Genomic DNA, 24,226 nt, shown 5'->3' on the forward strand with positions numbered 1-24,226 from the left:
CGTTCTAGTGCTCAGTGCTCTGTAGCGTCGACCAGATGGCAACAGTTCAAAGAGGGAGTGTGCTGGATGTGAGGGGTCCAGAGTGATTTTGACAGCCCTTTAGCTCACTCTGGATAAGTACAGTTCTTGAATAGAAGGGAGGGTTGTACCGATGATTCGCTCAGCAGTCCGGACTACCCTCTGTAGTCTTCTGAGGTCAGATTTAGAAGCTGAGCTGAACCAGGCAGTTACTGAAGTGCAGAGGATGGATTCAATGATGGTGGAGTAGAACTGTTTCAGCAGCTCCTGTGGCAGGTTAAACTTCCTCAGCTGGCGAAGGAAGTACAACCTCTGCTGGGCCTTTTTTACGATGGAGTCAATGTGATTGTCCCACTTCAGGTCCTGAGAGATGGTGGTGCCCAGGAACCTGAATGACTCCACTGCAGTCACAGGGCTGTTCATGATGGTGAGTGGGGGGAGTGCAGGGGGGTTTCTCCTGAAGTCCACAATCATCTCCACTGTTTTGAGGGTGTTAAGCTCCAGGTTGTTGAGACTGCACCAGACAGCCAGCTCTTTTACCTCCTGTCTGTAAGCAGACTCGTCACCGTCCTGAATGAGGCCGATGAGTGTGGTGTCGTCTGCAAACTTCAGGAGCTTGACAGAGGCGTCCTTAGATGTGCAATCGTTGGTGTAGAGGGAGAAGAGCAGTGGGGAGAGAACACAGCCCTGGGGAGCTCCGGTGCTGATTGTACGGGTGCTGGATGTGTATTTTCCCAGCCTCACTAGCTGCTGCCTGTCTGTCAGGAAGCTGTTGATCCACTGACAGACGGAGGTGGGCACGGAGAGCTGATTTAGTTTGGGCAGGAGGAGGTTTGGGATGATCGTGTTGAAGGCCGAGCTGAAGTCCACAAACAGGATCCTCACATAAGTCCCCGGTCTGTCTAGGTGTTGCAGAACATAATGCAGTCCAATGTTTACTGCATCGTCCACAGACCTGTTTGCTCTGTAGGCAAACTGAAGAGGATCCAGCAAGGGCCCAGTGATGTCCTTCAGGTGGGCCAGCACCAGTTTTTCAAATGACTTCATGACTACAGACGTTAGTGCCACAGGCCTGTAGTCATTTAGTCCTGTAATTTTGGGTTTCTTAGGGATGGGGATGATGGTGGAGCGTTTGAGGCATGAAGGGACTTCGCACAGCTCCAGCGATCTGTTGAAGATCTGTGTGAAGATGGGGGCCAGCTGGTCAGCACAGGATTTCAGACAGGCTGGTGTAACACAATCTGGGCCTGGTGCTTTTTTCCTTTTCTGCTTCCGGAAGACCTGGCGCACCGCATCCTCGCTGATCTGAATTGCAGGTGTGGGGGAGAGGGGGGATGCAGGAGGTGAGAATGGTGAGAGTGCTTGATTGGAGAGGTGTTCAGGATGGGTTGCAGGAGCTGTTAATGGTGTGAACGGTAGTTTGGAGAGGCATTCAGGGCTGGTTGCAGGAGTTGTGAAGGGTGTGAATGGTTGTGTGGGGAGGCGTTCAGGGCAGGTGATGGGTGTTCTTTCAAACCTGCAGTAAAACTCGTTCAGATCGTCTGCCAGTCGTTGATTCTCTACAGTGCTGGGGGGTGGTGTCTTGTAATTGGTGATCTTCTTTAGACTTTTCCACACTGATGCGGAGTCGTTGGAAGTGAACTGAGTCCTTATTTTTTCAGAATAATTCCTCTTTGCCACTTTGATCTCCTTTTCCAATGTGTATTTAGCCTGTTTATACAAGACATTGTCCCCCTTCACGTAAGCATCTTCTTTGGCCTGACGGAGCTGTCTGAGTTTTGCAGTGAACCACGGTTTGTCATTATTGTAAATTATTTGAGTCTTTGTAGGAATACACATATCCTCACAGAAACTGATATATGAGGTTATGGTCTCTGTGAGTTCGTCCAGATCAGTGGCAGCAGCTTCAAAAACACTCCAATCAGTGAGGTCAAAACAAGATTGTAAATCCTGCTCTGCTTCATTAGTCCATCTTTTTACAGTCCTTGATACAGGTTTAGCTGATTTTAGTTTCTGCCTGTAGGACGGTATAAGATGAACCAGAAGGTGATCAGAACGTCCCAAAGCTGCTCGTGGAACAGAGTGATATGCATCCTTTATTGTGGTGTAACAGTGATCCAATATATTACGGTCTCTAGTGGGACAAGTAACATGCTGTCTGTATTTTGGCAGTTCACGGGACAGATTGGCTTTATTAAAGTCCCCGAGAATGATTAAAACAGAGTCCGGGTGTTGTTGTTCTGTCTCTGTGATCTGATCAGCGAGTTTCTGTAAAGCTGAGCTCACATGCGCTTGAGGATGGATGTAAACACTGACCAGAATGAACGAGTGAAACTCCCGCAGCGAATAGAAAGGCTTGCAGTTAAGAGATGGACCTTAGTGATAGCAAGCTGAGGCCTCCAAAAAGAAGACTGACCTTCGCCCAAACATGGACTTGAATTAAGCACACCACCTTCTGCCCTGTTGTGCGTAACACTGATGCCTGACATACTTGCAACCTAGCTAGCGGAGATTGTTAGCTAGTCCTTGAAGCGGGTAAAACAGCAGTCCCACTGAGGAGAAATCAGGCTGCCATGTGTCATCCTATGTAATGAGGTTTTTCAGTGCTGGGCCTGGGGACCGACAGCACTGCACAATTTGGAGGTCTGTCTTATTCTACTCACTCTGTGAGCGCGCTTTCCTAAAGAGCTGACCATCAGAATCAGGTGTGCCGAACAAGGGAGATCCCCTGGAGCAGGAAGGAACACAGCTCCAGTACAGAGTCACCAGAAGAGATGGACCATAGTGATTGCAAGTTGAGGCCACTAAAAGCGACAGACCTTCTCCCGAACAGGGACTTGAACCCTGGACCCTCAGATTAAAAGTCTGATGCTCTACCGACTGAGCTATCTGGCCTCTTGTGAAGCACTGGCTTCTCACCTTTTATATAACAGCAGTTTTACAACAAGCTGCCCAGAAGAGACGCAGGGGTCACGGGATGAAGGCTAGAAGCAGTTATGGCACAGAGAGCGAAGGAGGGCAAAGGACCATATAAGGCACAATTACCGTCACAGAAAGCTAAAGCAATACTGCAAAGCCCTCCCGTAGTCGGCAGGGTTCGAACCTGCGCGGGGTGACCCCAATAGATTTCGAGTCCATCGCCTTAACCTCTCGGCCACGACTACACCTAACGGTAGACTGGTGGTTCCCTGAACAGGCCAAGCTTCAGAAACAAAATCAAGCAGAAAGATGAGGTGGTAAAAAATGTTTAACCTTCCCGTATACTCAAAGGGTTGCCGTGACCCGGATTCGAACCGGGGTTGCTGCGGCCACAACGCAGAGTACTAACCACTATACGATCCCGGCGTGCCACTGGCTCACCAAACACAAACCCTGGAGCCCGGATACAAGAAGCACTAGCGCCGTGTTTGTCCATCGAAGATGGACTGGACATTTCGCAAATCAGTGGGAGGACCGTGAAAAATGCATGGACATCAGCGTAGTCGGCAGGATTCGAACCTGCGCGGGGAGACCCCAATGGATTTCTAGTCCATCGCCTTAACCACTCGGCCACGACTATAGAAGTAGACCAATTTCTGCTCAGTTTGTGTCCAACACTTCTGTCTGACCTATTTGCAACCAAGCCAGCTCATTTAGCAAGCAGAGATTGCAAGCTAGCCCTGCAAATGGGAAGAACAGCGGTCCCACTGAGGAGAAATCAGGCTGCCATGTCTCATCCTATGTAATAGGGTTTTTCAGTACTGCCCCTGGGGACCGACAGCACTGCACAATTGGGAGGCCTGTTTGTCCATCGAAGAGGGACTGGACATTTCGCAAATCAGTGCGAGGACCGTGAAAAGAGCATTGACACTTATCCTCATGACCTTCAGCAAACCGGGTCGGAAGGATTCGAACTTGTGCGGGGAGACCCCAATGGCTTTCTAGTCCATCGCCTCAACCACTCGGCCACGACTACGGAAGTAAACAAACTTCTGCTCAGTTTGTGTGCAACACTTCTGTCTGACCTATTTGCAACCAACCCAGCAGAGTCAGCAAGCGGAGATTGCAAGCTAGCCCTGCAAGTGGGTAAAACAGTGGTCCCACTTAGGAGAAATCAGGCTGCCATGTCTCATCCGAAAAAAGGAGATGCACTGATCCCCGGGAGCAGGAAGGAACATCGCTCTAGAACAGAATCAGCAGAAGAGATGGACCGTAGTGATAGCAATCTGAGGCCTCCAAAAAGAAGACTGACCTTTGCCCAAACAGGGACTTGAATTAAGCAGACCACCTTCTGGCCTGTTGTGTGTAACACTGCTGCCTGACCTACTTGCAACCTAGCAAGCGGAGGTTGTAAGCTAGCACTGGAAGCCGGTATACAGCAGTCCCACTGAGGAGAAATCAGGCTGTCATGTCTTATCCTATGTAATGGGGTTTTTCAGTGCTGGGCCTGGGGACCGACAGCACTGCACAATTGGGAGGTCTGTCTTATTCTACTCACTCTGTGAGCGCGCTTTCCTAACGAGCTGACCATCAGAATCAGGGGCATGTTCATGTTCAAAATGTTGCGCAACGTCTTGCTACGGTTTCCGGGTTGAACGTCATGTTTCCTGGAAACGGCGTGCACCGGTGTGCAATGGGGTTTGAGATGCGTTTTCTCTTGTTTGGTAGATGTGTCAGAACTGCAGTCCAATCAGCAACAACATGTATATAAAGCACGCAGTATTAAAGTGAACTCGCACAATGTCTTCAAGGAAAATAATGTACAAAAGTATTCGTTGCAGCTCAGTATAAGCAACAACTGAGGATATTAGAAGGCATGTTTGTCGCAAGTTTTATTGTAAAAATATAACATATCAACATAATGATAGTTGTTTATTTTTAGCTTCATTGCAAGTGTAAGACATTTGTTATAGAAATAAACAATGGTAATTAAGTGCTTTTCCTAAAAATGAGAAAGAAAATACAGGGTATTAAAACCGTATGAACTACAAATAAAGTCAGTATGTGAGGCTAAATAGATGGCTCCGAAAAGTCTTCACAAAGAACACAAAGAATGGCCTTCTCAGCTGCCATAGCTGCAACTCTTGCGTCATCCGAACAGTGTGTTCAACGCATCACCGTTTCTGTTTAAAAAACGTTGTGCAACATTTTGTCAGGGCTGAACGTAGCCCAGGTGTGCCGAACAAGGGAGATCCCCTGGAGCAGGAATGAACATCGCTCCAGTACAGAGTAAGTAGAAGAGATGGCCTAGAAGCAGGGATGTAGTGGAGGCTAAACGCACGTAAACACCGTTTACGCACCTCCCAAAATTCGGAAAAAGCATTTACCCACCTCCAATGTGCGTTTATCCACCTCTGAATTGAGTATATCCACCTCTAAATAGCCTACAGTTCCTATGACATTTTAAATTAAGCTTATATCTTTTAGTTTCATATTGTTCATTATTAGTTTCATAGGTTGTTTGTTGTTAAAGACGAAGTCTTTCATATTGCGCTGTAACTTGTCAGTGTTGACCAATTGCTTGCCGTGTTGCAAGTAGTAGTGGGAAGTTCAGATTCATTTTACTGACTCGGATCTTTGAGTCAAAATGAACTAATCTTTTTCTCTTCCCATATCTATGGGACTGAGATGAAGAATAAAAGACTAGGACCACACCTGTTGATTCAGAACCCATATGTTGTGTAATCCGCATGTGCGGTCAACACAAAATGAAAAAATCACTCTCTGAGACAACTCGATAGTCTTGAATCATATTAAAGATTCGTTCAAAATGAACGACATGCAACAGACCAGGCACGTGCACACATAAGCTGTGTCCAAATTCAGGGTCTGCATCCTCCTTAGGATCCTTCCTACCCGGTTGAAGGAGGATGGGTCCTCCGACGACCACAAAAACCGGAAGTCGGTGTTTGTGAATTTGGACAGCCTACCCTTCTTTCAGTTTTTAAAAAACATCGAAAATAATACTCCTCCCCCACTCCGCTACAGCTCGCTTCGTCCTGCCGAAAATAATTATGGGATAGGTAGGACGCGAAAGGATCCACCACACCCATCCTTCCAATTCGGGGAAAAGGAGGACGCATTTGTGGACCGCATTTGAAGGATCCTACGAATTTGGACAGCCTTCGTCGCGGCGCTGTGACGTAACATCCTTCAAATGCGTCCTCCGAAGGATGTAGACCAGGCCCGTCGTCAAGGGGGGGCATCGGGGGGCAGTGCCCCCCCAAATGACTTTTTGTGCTCCCCTAAACGTAACGCACAGAACAATTAACCAAACTTGCATTACTGTGCATTCACACCGCCGGCGTCGAGAGCGTCAAAGTGGCCGGAAGTCATTCATTTTCAATGTAAACCAGCGTCGAGGAGCGTCGAGGAGCGTCGAGGAGCGGCGCGGCGCGAATTGGCCTTTGAGAGCGTCGAGCAGAGTTGAAATCAAGGCAACTTTATGGTAATGAGCTATGACGCGGTTGGGCAGCAACCAATCGGAACGTAGAAGTCAACCGCTTGAGAGGATTCCAGAGGACGCAGCTCCGATCACATTAGTTCCCAAGCAAAATAGAGGACAGGTTGATTATTGCTGTTTTGCGTTTGCAGTAATCTATGATGTGTCCCTGTTTGCGTACAGGGACATAAAAAAATAATTAAAAGTGATATGTGGACCATGGTGCCTCAGATCGTTCATTTTAAGTAAAGGATCTTAATATTTCGTCCACAACAACATTTAATGAGATTAATTTATAACGTTAACCTTCTTGTGGTTAATCTGCATAAGATCAACAAGTCTGTTTGCTTTGCGGCCACTTTCAATACAAGTTAAGCATTCGGTCAACGTCAGAGCGCACACGAATCTTTCTGCAGTATCGTGAGCAGAGCGGCTAGAGCGATTTTAGATTTTTAGCGTTTTTTGATATTGAATGTTATTCGTTTAGATTATTGCACTGATATCGTTGTTTCAGCAGAACTTGGCTCACAGAAACAGTAATCACTACAACGGTAACACTAGAAATGCATAACACATTACCTTCAGAAATGATTCAGACGATTCATTATTCAACGCATTATTACACAGAATATAATTTAAAATATAATTATATTCATAAATGACTGTTAAAACATCCCAAAACAGCACCCAAACCTTGCAAAGACCTACCTCATTAATCATTCAAATACAACAACCAATGGCAAGTCTCCAGCAGCAGACCTTTCAATATGTTCTTTTTGTGTTAGTAGTTTTATTAATTCAAATTACAATATGCAGTTTGAAAGTATATGTATATGTATATATAAATCATGCAATTCATTTAGTTAAGCATACAGTATTGTATTGTTTATACGCAATTCCTTTGCGCAGCTGAGTTTTGGAAATGTTAAGAGACAATAAACAGAGACGTTGAGATCAAACGGTGAAGTATTTTATTTGAATAATTGAACAAAACAAGACTATTGTGGTCTATTTTAGTTATAGCCTAATATGGGTTTATGTTATGGTCCATCTCAGATCATTAAAAAAAGTGTGCCCCCCTATAAAAATTAAATGCCCCCCCATTTGGTTTGTACTGGCGACGGCCCTGATGTAGACCCTGAATTTGGACACAGCTATAGACATCAAAGGGGGCTTGAGCACCTGCCCTTTTTATTCCTGGAGAGAAAGTGCCCTTTTTTCTGGGGTGTTTTTTTTTTTTTTTTTATAATATATATTCCGCAGCTTCCATGTCAAACAAATATATTTATTGAAGAATAGTTTATCTAAATATCAGGTCAGGAGTTCTGAAGCGCTCATTGAGAACCGTTTCTGTCAGACGCGTCTGATTCGTCGAGAACCGAGGACCTGATGATACTGCGCATGTGTGATTCAGTGTGAAGCAGACTGACTCACAGCTCGTCTGAACCGAACTGATTCTTTTGGTGATTGATTCTGAACTGATTCTGTGCTTATGTTATAAGCGAGGGTAAACTGAAGGCTTGAATTAAGGGCAGTCATCGCTAATATGTGCCTTAAAAATAATTATCACAACACTGGTAAGGCTTATTCAGATTTTCTCATTCTCTGAATTATCATTATAAAAATTCAGGAATTAATTATATAATTATATTTTAAATGTGACGCAAATATTTTTTTTTTCTACAATAGCAACAGTGCTTTCAACAGCAAGACCACTTTAGCCTGTAAACTCAATAATATCTCTCTGGAAGTTAATGTAAAAATATCAATGTCAATAAAAAATGCATGATATACCTGACATCAAAGTGCAGTGTGAAGGATATGAATAACAAATGTAGCCTGTCATTTGTTTACATTGCAAAGGTGTTCAATTTTAGACAATAACAACTACAACAGTAATAATAATATTAATCACTATATTCCAGTGGATCAGTTTTTTTTATGTTTTGTATCAATATTTAAGGTGGACTTATTGATTGGGTGCAAGAGTAGTAGTGATGGTTAAAATAATAGTTTAATGCTGAAACAGAGAAGAAAAAGCCATCAGGTTGGGACAATTTAAGACATTTCAGTTTCTAATCCCAGAGCTATTATTATTTTAAACTTAAAATTGTCTTCTCTATTGTTTCTTTGCTTCAAAGCATTTGCTGCTGTATCAATACATAATCATCCATATCGATATGTGAATCCGCAAGGAATGCATCACAATATATTGCTGTATTGATATTTTGAACAGCGCCATTTAAAACCATGTGCCCCTTTTATACTTTGAGCACCTGCCCCTCCAAAGGTCTCTGCACGGCCCTGCAACAGACTGCATCAAGATTCAAATATGGATATCCAGTAATTAATAATAATAATAACAATAATAATAAAAATAATATTAATAAAGTTCATTATTTTGAATAGAAATCATCACTCATACAGCAGGCATTCATCTCATCTCCAGTTTATTTGTGTTCGTATACATACAATATCCACGATCCGCCAGGGCTATAGTCCAATGGTGCGCTAATAATTTTATGACATGTTTGTAAAATATTTCGTCATACAGAATAACATTTCTATTCATTTTACACTGATTTATGTGATCTGAAGAACTAAAACAGCTAACAGACCTAGCGATTACTCTCCTTTTATTGATTCGTGTCAGCTATGACATCAGTGCGATATCATTAGTTTGTAAAGCTGTCAATCATCTCACGTGAACCACGTGATCAAAAGGATGTCCTTCTGCAATGAAGCTGTCTGTGTCATTGCAGTCTGTGTCATTGATAAAATATATGAAAGATAAAAAAAAAAAAAAAAAAAATTTGATTCCAGCTTGTTAAATGTGAGTATGTTCTAGTGTCTTCTCTCCTCTGTGACAGTCAACTGAATATCTTTGAGTTGTGGACAAAACGAGACATTTGAGGAGCATTCCTGGGCTTTTGGGGAAACACTGATCCACATTTTTCTGACATATTATAGACCAAACCATTAACCGATTAATTGAGAAAATATTAAACAGATTAATCGACTATGAAAATAATCCAAAATCCCTAATCATTACATACAAGTGCATTGCATTGGAACCCCTGGATATAAGCCTCCCTCTCTATTCCTCTTTAAAAAAAATGTTCTCTCTGTTTTGTCATTTAGTAAACTTTATAGATTTCAACCTTATTATTCCTTCTTGAGTCTCTTTAACCAGAACTTAGATTAATGTATGAATTAAATAGTGATTGTGTGACCTATATGAGGGAACAACCAGTGATACCCTTGGTAGTAATATCGAATGATAGCCTATAGCGATGTAATTAGGATACACATACACCGGTAGGCAGTGGCCCACCTTACCGTGACCTCAATGTGGTCAACCAGAATTTATAGTTTACCCACCTCTTTTTTTACCACTAAACCTCTGCCTAGAAGGCACAATTACTGTCACAGAAAGCTAAAGCAATACTACAAAGCCCTCCCGTAGTCTGCAAGGCTCGAACCTGCGCAGGGAGACCCCAAAGTATTTCAAGTCCATCGCCTTAACCTCTCGGCCACGACTTTGTCTATTGGTAGACTGCCTGCCCCATTATCATTAAAAAAATAAATTAAACAATGCCTTTTTGGAAAAATTCCTAAAATAAATACATAAAGTCTGTACGGTAAAAACACAATTCCACAAAGACAATTGTAACTGAACATTATGAACCTAATTACATAAGTCACACAAATAGTGAAATATGGAAATCAGCAGCTGTTCACTCACTCTCGTGGCCGTACCCAGCTAAGAGTTCCGGACCTCTGTAGATTTTTCATGTTTGAAAATTAATAAATTGCCGGCATTAGTCTGAAAGTAATAAAAAAAGGCAGTGACTATTTACACTAAGTGCAAATAGCTATAGATGTTAAAATAGCAGGATTTTCTACCATTTGTAATACATATTGCAAATTGTGCATATCTGCACCTCAGTAGTGTAGTACATAATAAAACAATATGCAACTTATTGAGTCTAATTTAATGGATGCCACCTTATTGGGACAATAAAGCCCTTTTTGATTATTTACTTAATTCTAATTGAAAATGAATGCCTTTCTGATGTGATTTGAAATTTGAAAAGTGAGCAAAAATTTTGCCAAAAGGCGGATTCGGACCCAGGTCAATCACATCAAAATATGTACACCAGACACTTTACCTTCTGTGCCATTGGAGCTACAACTACAACACTTACTACAACTAATAATATACCAATGATAAAATCATCCACCCCATGAATATAAAATACAATTAACAAACGTTGATGCAATAAATAGGGTAAGATTTAAAAAGGAGCATCCATCCAAAAACATCTAAATTTCTGTCTCTTTTCAAGTGTTAGTTGTTAGATTTTGCTGTATTTGGCTGAGCAGTAGTTTGGGTGGCTCGCCAATGTACTAGATTTCTCTAATACATAAAATAAGTAAGCTTGATCAAAGTTCTTGTGGGGAGAAGAATTTATTGAAGGTAGCAGTGTAGCAGTTCTTCAGCAGTGATGTTATCATGTCATCCTTCATACAATCTTAACCCAAAGTACTGTCTGTGAGAACAGACCTTTATACCTGTTAACAAATGTGCTACAAACAATACAATAACACCCCATGGAGAGACAATGATAGTGTAACCTTTTGGTGACTTGAAAGGATCTCTCCCATGGAGAGCCCATTCAATGACTTGATGTTGACCTAAGAGGCTGATTATATGGGCCAGTTGTTTCACACTATTGTGAACAAAGTACAGTTGCCTACAGTTGATTCCAAATACATCCAACCAAAGTTAATTAAAAACAAATAATCTTTCAATCCCCCCTTTGATCATTTTTGATCACACATAATAGAAAGAACATACAAAACAGTTATAATTTTAGTAGTCATGTACACATGCTGTATACAGGTTCCTTCTTGCAATACTTTTCAGTAATCATGAATACAGAATGCTGCATACAGGCTCCCTTACTTAAGATGACAGAATAAGAGTTCATGGTGAGGTTTGCATTATCTTTAATGCTTTAATGCAAGTTCTTTTTTTTATTTTAATGTTGCGATCTTGTGGAAGTGACGAATGTTGTTGTGTTCTGTGGATGTTAAGGCATGTTTATCTAGGTGGCCAGTGCAGTTTGGTCCAAGCGTTGGATATCTTTGCTCATCCTCTGAAACGCTGGGACACCTACAATCACACCAGAGAAAAGGGAAACAAATCTTTCCAAAGAAATAGTTTAAACAAAATATGCCTTATTACCAATATAACTGTCCCTATTTAATGTTGGCAGGACACTACAGTGTTTATCAGTGGTGAAATGTTCATGTCTTCGTCCTCAGGCGACAAGCTAGAGCCTAAAAACTCTAGTCCCACCATATTTGGACTCTGAAAAACACTACTGCCATCTATCCCTCATCTCTAGGCAAATTCACATCAATCCACTCATTGTTTCCCTGTGCCTTAACTGCTGTGTCAGTTACTAAAAGATCCTCAATTGGTCTTTCCCATCTGTATTCTTGTTGCGACACATCAGTTTTTTTAATCTTTACCCATTTGTTGGGCACTAAACCATGGCTCCCTTTTGGAGGTGCCAAAACTTGATTCTTGGCATTGTGTACTGCCAGACTGAGTCTTTCATCAGTTTGGACAAGGCTGTCAGATGTTAGATTTTCAGTGGACATGGGCCGGCCTGTGACATGTTCAAAAGGGCATAGTCCATTTTCCTTGTGGTTTTCCTTAAGGCATCGGTTGTCATCATGTTTTTTTTACATCTTCCATTAACAATGATGATTGTTTCCTGGCCAATTCAATTTGAATCTGTTTACTATGTAGAACAGTTTGTGAGTTTTGCTGAAGTTGTCTTAATGCCGCTGCATGTTTACCTCTCTCCTTTACGGCTTGTTTAGCAGCACTGTCTACTAGGACATCCTCTGTGGCTTCAGTTGTTGAGGTTTCATGGAGTCCATCAGCTTTTGGATAAGATGTCACTAGCTGGTGCTGCAGAGAGAGGTTCTTCAGTTTCCCTGTGGCTCCACAGCATTTAGCAGAGTCTGTTTTTGTTTGGCTGTCAACTGCTGAAACCTCTTCAACAAGTGGTCGTCATCACTTTGTCTCAAACTCAGCTTACAATCACGAATCCAGTGTCCTTCCTCGTTGCAATGTCTAAATCTTTCCTGAGTTTTCTCTCTTGAGTGTCTCTGATATTCACTTTTTTCGTATCCCATTGTCCTGTTGTTGTATGACAAGGTTTTGGATTGTAAAACTCTGAGATCGACTTCCTGTGTTCTTTCAATCTTTGCTGACCATTCTACAATCTGCATAAATGTTGTTCCAGTGCTGTCCCAGTCATCATACCTGATTTTAAGAGTTTTAGAAACCTCAGGTTTCAGTCCATTCACAAATATGGTTTTAAAAGGGATGCTAGTGTCTTCACAGAGTTCTTCAATGTTGTTGTTCAAACCAGCATGTTCCATCCAAGTTTGTCTGAAGCGTTCTTCAAATTCTGCAACACTTTCTCCTGTCTTCTGCACACAAGAGGTAATTTTAGCCCAATTAACCTCTGCAGGTTTCAGTTCAAATAAGAAGGTTTGAACCGCTTCCCATCCAGCTTCAATGTTTTCTTGAGATTCACCAATCCTTCTTTCAACACTTTCTGTAAGTCGTTGTTGGTCATTGTCTCTTAAGTTCACATTAACAATCATCACACTGTCCAGTGGATGTAAATTGTAGATTTTCTGCAAGCGTTGAAGAAATTGCCATACTTTCCGTGGTTGCTTGTACACATCTGGCAATTCTTTTGACCATTTGTCAACTTGCTCTGGAGTAGCTGGCTGGTATGTTCTGTATGGAACATATTTCTTTATTACCTTTTTTACTGTGCGAGTTCGTCGTTCACCATCTTCCTCATACTCCTCTTCATTTTCAGTTTCAGTTCTTCTGTTCTTAATAATTACAGGAGCAAGTCTAACCTTCAGTTTGTCCTTTGTAATTTCAGTATGTGTGTTGATATCTGCATCACTGTTATCAGAGCTGCTTGAAGCTTTTGATTCCAGTCGTTTGGAGAGCAAAGTTAACAACTTGTCATTCTGATGTAACAGTCTTTCTTTGTCCTTCTTTACAGTCTGTAATTGTTCAGCCAGTGCTCGAACCTTTGCTTTCTCTGCTTTTTTCTCATGTTGTAATTTGTCAGTTTCACATCTCTGTAGATGCTGTCGAATTTGTTTGAGCAAAATTACAGACAAGCCATCTCTGTTGGTGTATGTCCTTAAGCGCTGCATCTTTCCATAAGCCCTTTTAATGTCCGGCAAAGCCCATAGTCCACTCTCTGAGTACTTGATGCTGTACTTCTGGCAGATGTCATCATGGCACTTCCTCAGTCCCAGCCTTTTGTCCAGATATGCATTCAGATTCTCCAACATCTGATCAATGGTAACATTTGGAGGTTCTGTTCCATGTCTTTCTGTTGTTGGCCTCAATGCATGACTATTGCCTTTGTTTTGTGCAGACTCAGCCATGGCGAATACAGGAAAAGTGCCCTCAGAGGTGTGAAAACAGAACAAAAGATGTTAGAACTGTTAAAGGTACTTATTCAGATTTAAATTCACAGCAGTCTGTTAGACTGACCATTTTCAGTTACACAGACAAATCATTAGTTTAAAAGCTCAGCTTAGTTTTCAATCTTCCATTTAAAACAAAACATTTACATTCAGGCTAATTTTCCTTGTTTAATGTCTGAATTGAGTTCTAGCTCAGAAGGCTGAATGCCTTTTTCAAATTTGTCCCTTAGACAATTTACATTATATATATTTTTTTTTTTCTGTATTTTTATGGAAGGCAAACAAACTTATAGTTTCATGGTTTTATGCCATCATCTTCTAATTCGGTTTGAACATTAATTTAAATCTACATTAGTGGCTACTGAATTAGCACCCAGTCAAGAATTCCCAATTCTTGCAGCAACATCAGTCCCAATTCTATCTATGACTCCTACAGTCTCTGGAGAAATGGACTAAATTGTTTTTTTTTTTTTACACAATTCCTACAAACAAAAAGAGAAAGGACCAAGCTTATGCTTCTACAATCTCTTGATTACTGGTCTAAATTGTTTCTTTCACACAATTCCTACAGACAAAAAGAGAACGGACCAAGCCTCTGCTTCTACAATCTCTTTATGAACGGACTAAATTGTTTCTTAAACAATTCCTACAGATACAAACAGAAAGTACCAAGCCCTTGCTTCTACAGTCTCTTGATTACTGGTCTAAATTGTTTCTTTCACACAATTCCTACAGACAAAAAGAGAACGGACCAAGCCTCTGCTTCTACAATCTCTTTATGAACGGACTAAATTGTTTCTTAAACAATTCCTACAGACATAAAGAGAAAGGACCAAGCCTCTGCTACTACAGTCTCTTGATGAACGGACTAAATTGTTTCTTAAACAATTCCTACAGACTCCAGAGAACAGGATTAAGCCTATAATTACACATCTATGGCTCCTACAGTCTCACGAGAACGGACTAAACCTCTTTCTTGAATGATTCTTATAGACTCAAGAGGACTGGACCAAGCTATAAACACTTTTTCTATAGCTCCTACAGTCTCAGGAGAATTAACTAAATCATTTAAAAGGTTCCTACAGACTCAAGAGAAAGGCCTAAGCCAAACATTTCTTAAACAGTGCTACACTGGTTATTATGGTTACACTACACACATCAAATGATCTGCTTACTTATGAAAAAGTGTTCTTTTAAGTTCTTTTAGAGAGCTGATAGTTTCACTCACCAAATTAGAATCTTTGAGAAAGGATCAAGTTGATTCAAATAACTTATGTCCACAGATGCGGTCTGTTGATCTTCAACACAAAAACTGTAGAATTTCCAAAACTCTTTTGTTCACTTCTTGTTGCAATTGGTGAGTTCTCTTCTTGTCAGTCTCTCCTGGCTGGCTCCGCCAAATTGTTAGATTTTGCTGTATTTGGCTGAGCAGTAGTTTGGGTGGCTCGCCAATGTACTAGATTTCTCTAATACATAAAATAAGTAAGCTTGATCAAAGTTCTTGTGGGGAGAAGAATTTATTGAAGGTAGCAGTGTAGCAGTTCTTCAGCAGTGATGTTATCATGTCATCCTTCATACAATCTTAACCCAAAGTACTGTCTGTGAGAACAGACCTTTATACCTGTTAACAAATGTGCTACAAACAATACAATAACACCCCATGGAGAGACAATGATAGTGTAACCTTTTGGTGACTTGAAAGGATCTCTCCCATGGAGAGCCCATTCAATGACTTGATGTTGACCTAAGAGGCTGATTATATGGGCCAGTTGTTTCACACTATTGTGAACAAAGTACAGTTGCCTACAGTTGATTCCAAATACATCCAACCAAAGTTAATTAAAAACAAATAATCTTTCATAGTGTATATAATTCATTGTATTTATAAGGGTTATCTTAGCACAATTCTATATTAAGGGGGTTATTATAGAAACCCCCTGGACCTCACTCATTTTCAAAGCCTGGCTATGGCCATGCTCACTCTCTATACAGTAAATCAGAAGAGCTGAATTCGACGGTTACCATGCTGTGCAGAAAAACGTTTTATGAAAGCATCCATGTCTAAAGCTTTTGAACGCTCAGACTCAATACTAAGTACTGCTAAATTACTTAGTCTGCTATCTGACATAGTGGAACGCCAGTGAGTTTTTACAAGTTTCAGTGTAGAGAAACTGCGATCACACAAGGCAGTACTCACCGGTAGCACATCAGCTGCTTTTGGCAGACGAAAAAGCTCAAAGAAGACTTCTTTGAAAGGTTCAAGGAACCTAGTGAAATCCATCAAAGTAACAGGAACCTTCCGTCCATCTGACTTTTTCCTGCTTAAAATTCATCTGGTCTGATGTAGCTTATGTTTTAGGTCCTCCATATCTGCTTCATATGCTTTGTCTAAGAGGGCTATGCTTTCTTCATCCAGGAAGTTGCTACTTGAGGTGGTTTAAGTGGAGGTTGTTAAGTGCTTGGATACCTTTCATGATCCCACAGTTTAATTTTGTGAAACGGCGCTCTATTTCTCCAATCATACAGTCAATGATTGGGTAGTAAACATGCAATTTAAAGGTTTCCTTATTTTCCATCTTCACATCCTGTCCAACTGCAGATGTTGCGACACAACCCTGCGGTGTTCTAGATTTTAAGCGTTCGGTTTTTTCCGCTTATGGAGTGGCATGTCTGAAGAAATACCACAGTTGTCACATGTCTGCATAATCTCATCCAAGAGACTGTTGAAGTAAGTCTCACTACGGTACCCTTCAGAGGTTTGTTTTAGTGCTCCAATGAGATCAACTGCTTTTGAAAGATCTAACTTAGGAGACTGAAGCATGTCTGATAAAAAAAATTGTGCTACCAAGAACCATCTTAAAGACTGACAAAAGCCCGGTGAAATTCGAATCAATCTGACCAAGTAACCCCCTCGCTTCTGCAGCCCTATCTGGATGACTTTCCTCTGAAATGTCCTCAAGCACTCTCTTGACAGCTGACAATCGATCCATTAAGTTTGGACAAGTTATGTATCTGCAAGTGCACCTGGTATCACTCAACCTCTGGAGTTCACTTGGTGCACATTCAAAGATCTCACTCTGCATTTTAAGCTGTTTGTGTTGAACATATGAACTGGTAAAGAAAACATACAGCCTTTCATGTAAGGAAAAAAACGTGCCCCATCTGGAACAGACTTCACACGGTCCACCAGAACAAGGTTTAAACAATACAATGTACATAGAATGCATGTTTGGCTACCTCTCTAATTCTTGTTTGTACACCAGTGTTCTGACCACTCAATACAGAGGCACCATCGTACTCTTGTCCATCAAGGTTTTTCGTTTTTACATTTGTTTACCCTGCAGCATCTAATGTCTCTGCTTCTTGGAATTCCAAAAAACTTGTATGCACCATTCCATTTTAATAGTACCTCAGCACAAAGGAAATCTGTTCTTTTTTTTCAGATCCTTTGTCTCATCTGCTATAAAAGCAAATTGCTCACTTCTTTACCTCCTCAATAATTTCATCACGGACCATTCCGGCTAAACATTCCAGTATTGTATTGCTTGTGTATTTTGCATTTTTTGCACTATGTGTCACTTGTTTATTCACATTTGCATCATGTTTACCAATTAGATTTAAATTCTCAAAAAAATTCCCTCTGTTTGATGATTCTGCTTAGTCATCATAGGCTCGCTGGGCAATTTTCTGTGTAGCTGTCAGGAGGAGAACTTCTGCTAAAGTTTTCACAAAATTCTGATTTTCAGTAACCTTGTTTTTGTGGTAATGATCCATCAGAGTAAACAGTGACGGGTTGTTCTCCCCCATTCTTTTGTTCTCAAGCCAGGCAGTCAGTCATTGCATTAATATGGACATCTGAGTTTGCATGCAAACTGAATCCACTGTCTTTAAATGTGGCTTTCTTCCAGTTTGAGTATCCATTTACAGATGTGAACACACTACTAGCAGCATTAGGGAGTGAGAAGTGTCTGCAAGCGAAGCAGTATGCAGAATCCTTGGAGTGTGAATACTCCAGCCAAGTGTGTGCCTTGTACCACTCACTGTGAAAACTTCTCTTTGCAGCTCCTTGAATACTTTTAGAAAATGTCTGCAATTGTGGCTGGGAGGGTCCATCACTTCTGAATCTGGATATATCTAAGAATGAGATATATTGTTTTTTAATTCATAACACAGTACCTTAAAATTACCTTACACTCATTACAGTTACTTGATTCCTCTACAATAGATATATATTTTCTACTGAATGGCTACAAACAGATCTAGATACACTTTGCATGTAATCCATAGCAACTTCATTATCTGCTTTCTTCTAGTGTATCTGATTAGGACTGAAGCTAAACTCTGAACCCTAAATGAATAAATGACAGCATTTTCATGTTTAGGTTTAGCATCCCTTTAAATATGACCTAACCAAAATAAAGAATCCTGACAATGTTGCTGACAATGGGCATACCATCGGGTCCTACTGGGCATGCAAAAGGTGTTTCTGTTTGCCTAATGCTGCCTTCTGCCTCTCTGTTTTGCTCTTCCTCTTCTTCTGTGCCACCTTCTTCTTCCAGTATATACTTCTGTCCCTCCACCATGTCTTCCTTTCTCTCAGTTGCATCTTTATCTCCTGCATCTGCTTTTTGCTCCTGTTCTCCTGATTCCTTTTTTTTTTTTTAAGGAAAAACAGCTGTCTCCCTTCCTTTTCTTCATTTGGGCGTTCTGTCACAACATAGGAAACAGTGACACAAAAACACATTAATGATGACTATTACATAAAAAAAAAGAAAAAAAAGCTAAAAATTCATTACATGGCTCTGCATTAAGCTGGCGCTTGTCTAAATATTTATCTCCTGTCAAAGCAGTTTTACTTGAACAATATCAGTATGTCTTATTAATTTGCATTTTGTGATATTCACCATGTTAAATTGATTTCTAGTACATTTTTTTTTTTTTACTTTTATCAGGGGGCATTTTGTCTTAACCCTATTTAATGTAGACTTATGTGTCATCTTTCACAACAGATTCTTAAATTGTATCAATAAATAAAGTAGTGATAATAGGGCACTGTGGGGTTATTAACATTCAAGTGAAATCAGTAATTCAAGTTCAAGTGCAATCAATAATTGATTAATTCGATTCATTAAAAAAACTGAATCATTCAAGAACGAAACACTGTTTTGTGTTTCTTGAACATGTTTATGTGGAACTATTTTCATTGAATAAACAGAGCCTAAACAGTCAATATTGTTTCTAAAATGTAGGCTAAGTCAATTAATATTAACTAAATGTCACACTTGCAATCATCCTGATCATCGCTCTTGGTTGTCTGATGTTGTTGCTTATATCATATTCTAAATATCTTTTTTTTTCTTTGCCGTATATATGCTTTTGTAACCTGTGAGTTTCTTTGTGTGTGTTGTTGTGTTCATTTGTCTGATGTCTCCGAGAGTCTTTCACACACAGACAGGCTCTGCGACCCTCAGTTGAACGGTGTTACTGTCAATACTTTGTCCATTAACTGTTGCCTTTTACTTACACTACTGTGTGTATGAATGTAATAACTTCAGAAAATGTGTACATAATCTGCATAATTTGTACATTCTTACATAGCCTTTTGCATGCTATTAAAGTGTAATGAGTGAGCTAGCTAGTTTATTGAAAATATAAATATGAATGAAAATATAAATAAATAACCACCACTCAGGTAATTTATTTAGATCAAAGAGATATAATTGACTTTACCTACTGTGCACCAAAATAATAATAAATGGAAATCATCGCCTCAGTCACGGTGACGGCAGGTAGTGTTTTTTTTTTTTTTTTAGTTTAGAAGGGTGACAACAATAAGCGTATGCCCCAATAAAAATGAGGCCCATTGAGATGACACTGATATATCGTTTTATATATATATATATATATATATATATATATATATAACAAATAATTTTTTTAAATGTTATTTATTTTTATTTTATTTTTGTATATATAAAAAATGAAATAGATGCATAAGCTAGCCGTGCATTAAAATATTTTATTTCACTACATTCAAAGAAATGAAATAAATAATGTTTTTGCAGTGTTTCATTCTTGAATGATTCAGTTTTTTAATGAAAAAAATTAATTTATTTTGAAAGGGTGAAAATAACTGCATTTTCATCTGTTATTTTATCAGTAAGACAGCTACAGATAAATCAGTAAGATGCACATTTGTGAGAGCGTGACTGTGTGTAAATTAGTTAATGTCTGCGCAACTCTCTCTTCTAAAACTGAATCTGTATGGTTTGAATTAAGTGATCCATCAGTGTCAAGCTAGCTTATGGTTTTATCATGTGAATTCTTGCTAAAATGCAGTTATATTGTGGACTGTTGTTGGCATTAATTGTGCTCATGATGAAGCGGCAGTGACAGTGTTACACGCCCTCAGAGCAAGCTAAAAACAGGCCTCGACTTTCTAAAAAATCATCGCTTCAGTCAAAGTCACGCTGAACTCCACTTGCTCTCCACTCCTCGCAAAGTTCATTTCTAGGGTGGCAGCTGCGCCCGTTATGGCCACGCCACTGCTCTTTCTCTGCTCTTATTGTACAGCTTTTACTTTAAAATTGCATATCTCATTGTTCTGTTATTTATTCTTGTATTTCTTTTTTCTTTGTCAAGCACCAATTTACTAAGACAAATTCCTCCTACATGTAGAGTATACATACAGTACTTGGCAATAAAAGCGATTCTGATTCTAATTAGTTTCAACTTCTGATAAATTATAAAAAACATTTTGATAGAACACACACACACACACACACACACACACACACACACACACACACACACACACACACACACACACACACACATATATATATATATATATATATATATATATATATATATATATATATATATATATATATATATATATATATATTAAGCTTGTTTATAGAAAGATGCAGAGGGACTGCTAGCAATTTTAGGCCCAATGAAAAAAGTAACTGAGGTTGGGCCCCCTACTGCACCAAACATACAAGTAAATAAATCAATGTGTGAGGAACCCTGCCGCCCATCTTGTGACCTCTTTGTTGGTTCAGTTGCCCCACCGGTTGTCTCTTTTTACCATCCTCGTTTGTTCCCTATTTATTCTTCTTATGTTTACAGTCCTGTGCCAGTTTGTCGTGATATGATCCCTGGTTGTGTTATGATCCTACCCTGCCTTGTCCTGCCCATCCTGTCAGATTGCCTGCTGAGTTTTTTCCTCACAGGGTAGTTTTTTTTTCATTGTTATTGTTTTTATTTTATTATTAATAAAATATCATCTTCTGCACTACTGAGTCCTCGCCTCGCCCTTCACCCTCACTCCTGATAGTTATGACAATAGTTAAAAAAAGTTTCTCAAACATAAAAAAAATGGATGTAAATGTTTACATAACATAATAAATATTGTTGACATAACAGGTATGAATGATCAAAGGGAATGTTTGTCCAGCGTTGGTATAATCAGTAAATAACATTTGCATAACATAAAATATGGGTGTTTAAAATGTAGAGAGAACATTAAAATATAAGGTTATCATAACATTATGACAATGGTAGATTGGTATGTTTCTGTAGATAGTCTGGGCTTGAACCCAATCAAATATTTCTGGAGAAACCTGAAAACGTGCGTCTGCCCCCATCCAACCGGACAGAGCTTCAGAGGTGAAGAGATAAGGAGAAGAATGGCAGATAATTTCTAATGAGCAAAGCTTGTAGTATCATACCCAAAAAGACTTGAGACTGTAAAGGTGCTTCAGCTAAGTACTGAATTACATACTGAGTACATACTTATGCAATGTACTTACTTCAGTTTTGTTATTTTTAATACATTTATGAAATTGTGAAAGTTCTGTTTTTGCTTTGTCATTATGGTGTTTAACATAAGGGCTGCAAGATAACAAAATGTGTAAAAAAATGAAGGGGTATGAATACTTTTTTACTGGCACTGTATAAAGAAATACTACTTACATTTTTATACTTAACCCTCTATGGTACACATTAAGTTCTAACCATGAGATATTTTTTTAAATAAGTTTTCATTACATGAAATAGCTTCAATTATACAATAAATAAATAAATAAATTTCCTTTTTTTTGTTTAGGAAAACGTTGGAATGGAAATGGAAAATGGCCCAAAAAGTAGTTTTTCTCTTAAATTATGATTTACATGGTTTCTATTTGAATGTTCATTTATTTTAGATATTGATAGATTTTCATACTTGGAACCAAAAGTAAGTAGGTTCATATCATTTAACCTTCAAAATGGTACTTAAAAGTATTATATTAATGCTTGCAAATGGACAAAATGCACTTTTGTACCATATATGCATATCAAATTCATCAGCTTTTTATTGTTTTACATCCACAAAGTTTCCAACAACAAAAACAAGTCTTTTTGAAATTAATTTATACTAGTTAAGTGAATATATGGTAGCTTGGAACAAGCACTAATACCATGTAGAACATGAAAACACAAATACAGGTATTACGATAGCCAGCTCCCTGAAGTAAAGTGTGTGTTTTCCCAGTCCATCCATGTGCACTTGTCTCAATCCAAATCATGTCACATTTCATGACATGCAAAAAACAGTTCCTTTCAGCTGTAATGCAAAGGTGCATGTCACATTTTCTGCACTTCATCCGGACGATCCCCCTGCAGCCAGGGTATTTGCACTTCCCTTTTTCTCCATGAAAGGCCAACTCTGCACTCTTACTATTGCCTTTTCCATAAAATATTGCTGTATTCATTTTCTGAAAAGAAGACATAATTTTGTTATTTATACTTAAATACAACTATACTACAATAAACACTTGAGAATAACAATAACTGTGAGAATTTTAGTGATGCTACTATCTATAAAAATCCCAATTGGGAAATACATTACTGCAATTCCATTGTGGTACAGAGTTGCCATATGGCAACCTTGATATTTTCATAATTTACAGTAAAACTATGTTAGACAAAATTGATTTGGGAATGAAAATATCTAGTTTACTTACCAAAGATGTTGCAAAAAAAAGATCCCCCTTGAGAAAAGATGTTTAGAAATTAGGGTAATAGAGCAATTTCTGGGGCACTTCAAAAGGGGTTCTTCTGTGTCAGGCTGACAGTGGGAAAAGGAGTTTTGATAATTTCCAAATTCTGATGAGCAAAGTTTATCGTATCATACCGAAAAAGACTTGAGACTGTAAAGGTGCTTCAGCTAAGTACTGAGTTAAGGGTAGGAATACTTATGCAATGTACTTACTTCAGTTTTGTTATTTTTAATACATTTATGAAGTTGTGACAGTCAGGATTTAGACCGTATCATAGTACTGAGACTTCTCTCCTTAGAGTTACAAATGACCTGCTCTTATCATCTGATCATGGTTGTATCTCCTCTATTGGATCTTAGTGCTGGGTTTGACACAATTGACCACAGCATTCTTTTGCATAGGCTTGAACACTTTGTTGGCATTAATGGAAGTGCATTAGCATGGTTTAAATCGTACTTACATCAGTTCGTAGCAGTGAATGAAGAGGTATCATATCGATCACAAGTGCAGTTTGGTGTACTTCAAGGCTCCGTACTAGGGCCGCTATTCTTCATGCTTTATATGTTACCCTTGGGAGACATATCATCATCTGTTATGCTGATGATACTCAGCTCTATATTTCTTTGCAACCCGGCGAAACACACCAATTTTGAAAACTAATGGAATGCATAGTTTCCTCCTTTCTCTGTCTCCCTCTTGTAGTTATCCTGCCCACTCTTTCTCTACACCATCACTTTAACTTCATTAGTCCCAGCTGTTCCTACTTACCCAATCTTTCCACCTGTTTCCCCTTTTCCCTGAATCCTCCTTCTATTTCTACCTCCGCTTTCATTAACCCCTTTGTCAGTTTATTCCTAGCGATCAATGCTGAAGACGCATCTCTTACCTTCTGAATCCAGTTTGTCCTGTCCTGTCTAGTCCTGTGCGGTGTGTCTGGAAGTCATTCCCCTTCAAGCTCCCTACTGTGCTCTACCAATTCAGAAGCTGTGGTTCTGAACGGACGCGGTATCCAGCTCTACAGGCTTTGCCCCTCGCCGTACCCTCTGTCGGAGTCTCCCACTGCACCTGGCTCGGCTGCCACTCATCCCGAATTCCAGTAACCTGTTAATCAACTACCTTTAGTTTAAGCTCAGGGTTTACGAGCAAAGATTTCTGTTTGACTGATACCTCTGTCTCCAGAGTGGATTTGTGT

At 39.6% G+C, this 24,226-nt stretch overlaps 1 protein-coding gene and 1 non-coding gene across 2 annotated transcripts; both read right to left on the bottom strand.

Annotated features, from left to right (window-relative positions):
• Nucleotides 1-3,100: 3,100 nt before the first annotated feature.
• trnas-cga (transfer RNA serine (anticodon CGA)) lies at nt 3,101-3,182 on the bottom strand. The gene has a single exon. It is a non-coding gene; the product is annotated as a tRNA-Ser (tRNA).
• Nucleotides 3,183-11,007: 7,825 nt separating this feature from the next.
• LOC127938016 (uncharacterized) lies at nt 11,008-15,575 on the bottom strand. Its single transcript, XM_052534380.1, has one exon. The coding sequence runs from the start codon at nt 13,943-13,945 to the stop codon at nt 12,446-12,448; it is 1,500 nt and encodes a 499-aa protein (XP_052390340.1). The 5' UTR covers nt 13,946-15,575; the 3' UTR covers nt 11,008-12,445.
• Nucleotides 15,576-24,226: the final 8,651 nt, after the last annotated feature.

The sequence above is a fragment of the Carassius gibelio genome, chromosome A20, assembly GCF_023724105.1.
Source record: "Carassius gibelio isolate Cgi1373 ecotype wild population from Czech Republic chromosome A20, carGib1.2-hapl.c, whole genome shotgun sequence".
Taxonomy (NCBI): domain Eukaryota; kingdom Metazoa; phylum Chordata; class Actinopteri; order Cypriniformes; family Cyprinidae; genus Carassius; species Carassius gibelio.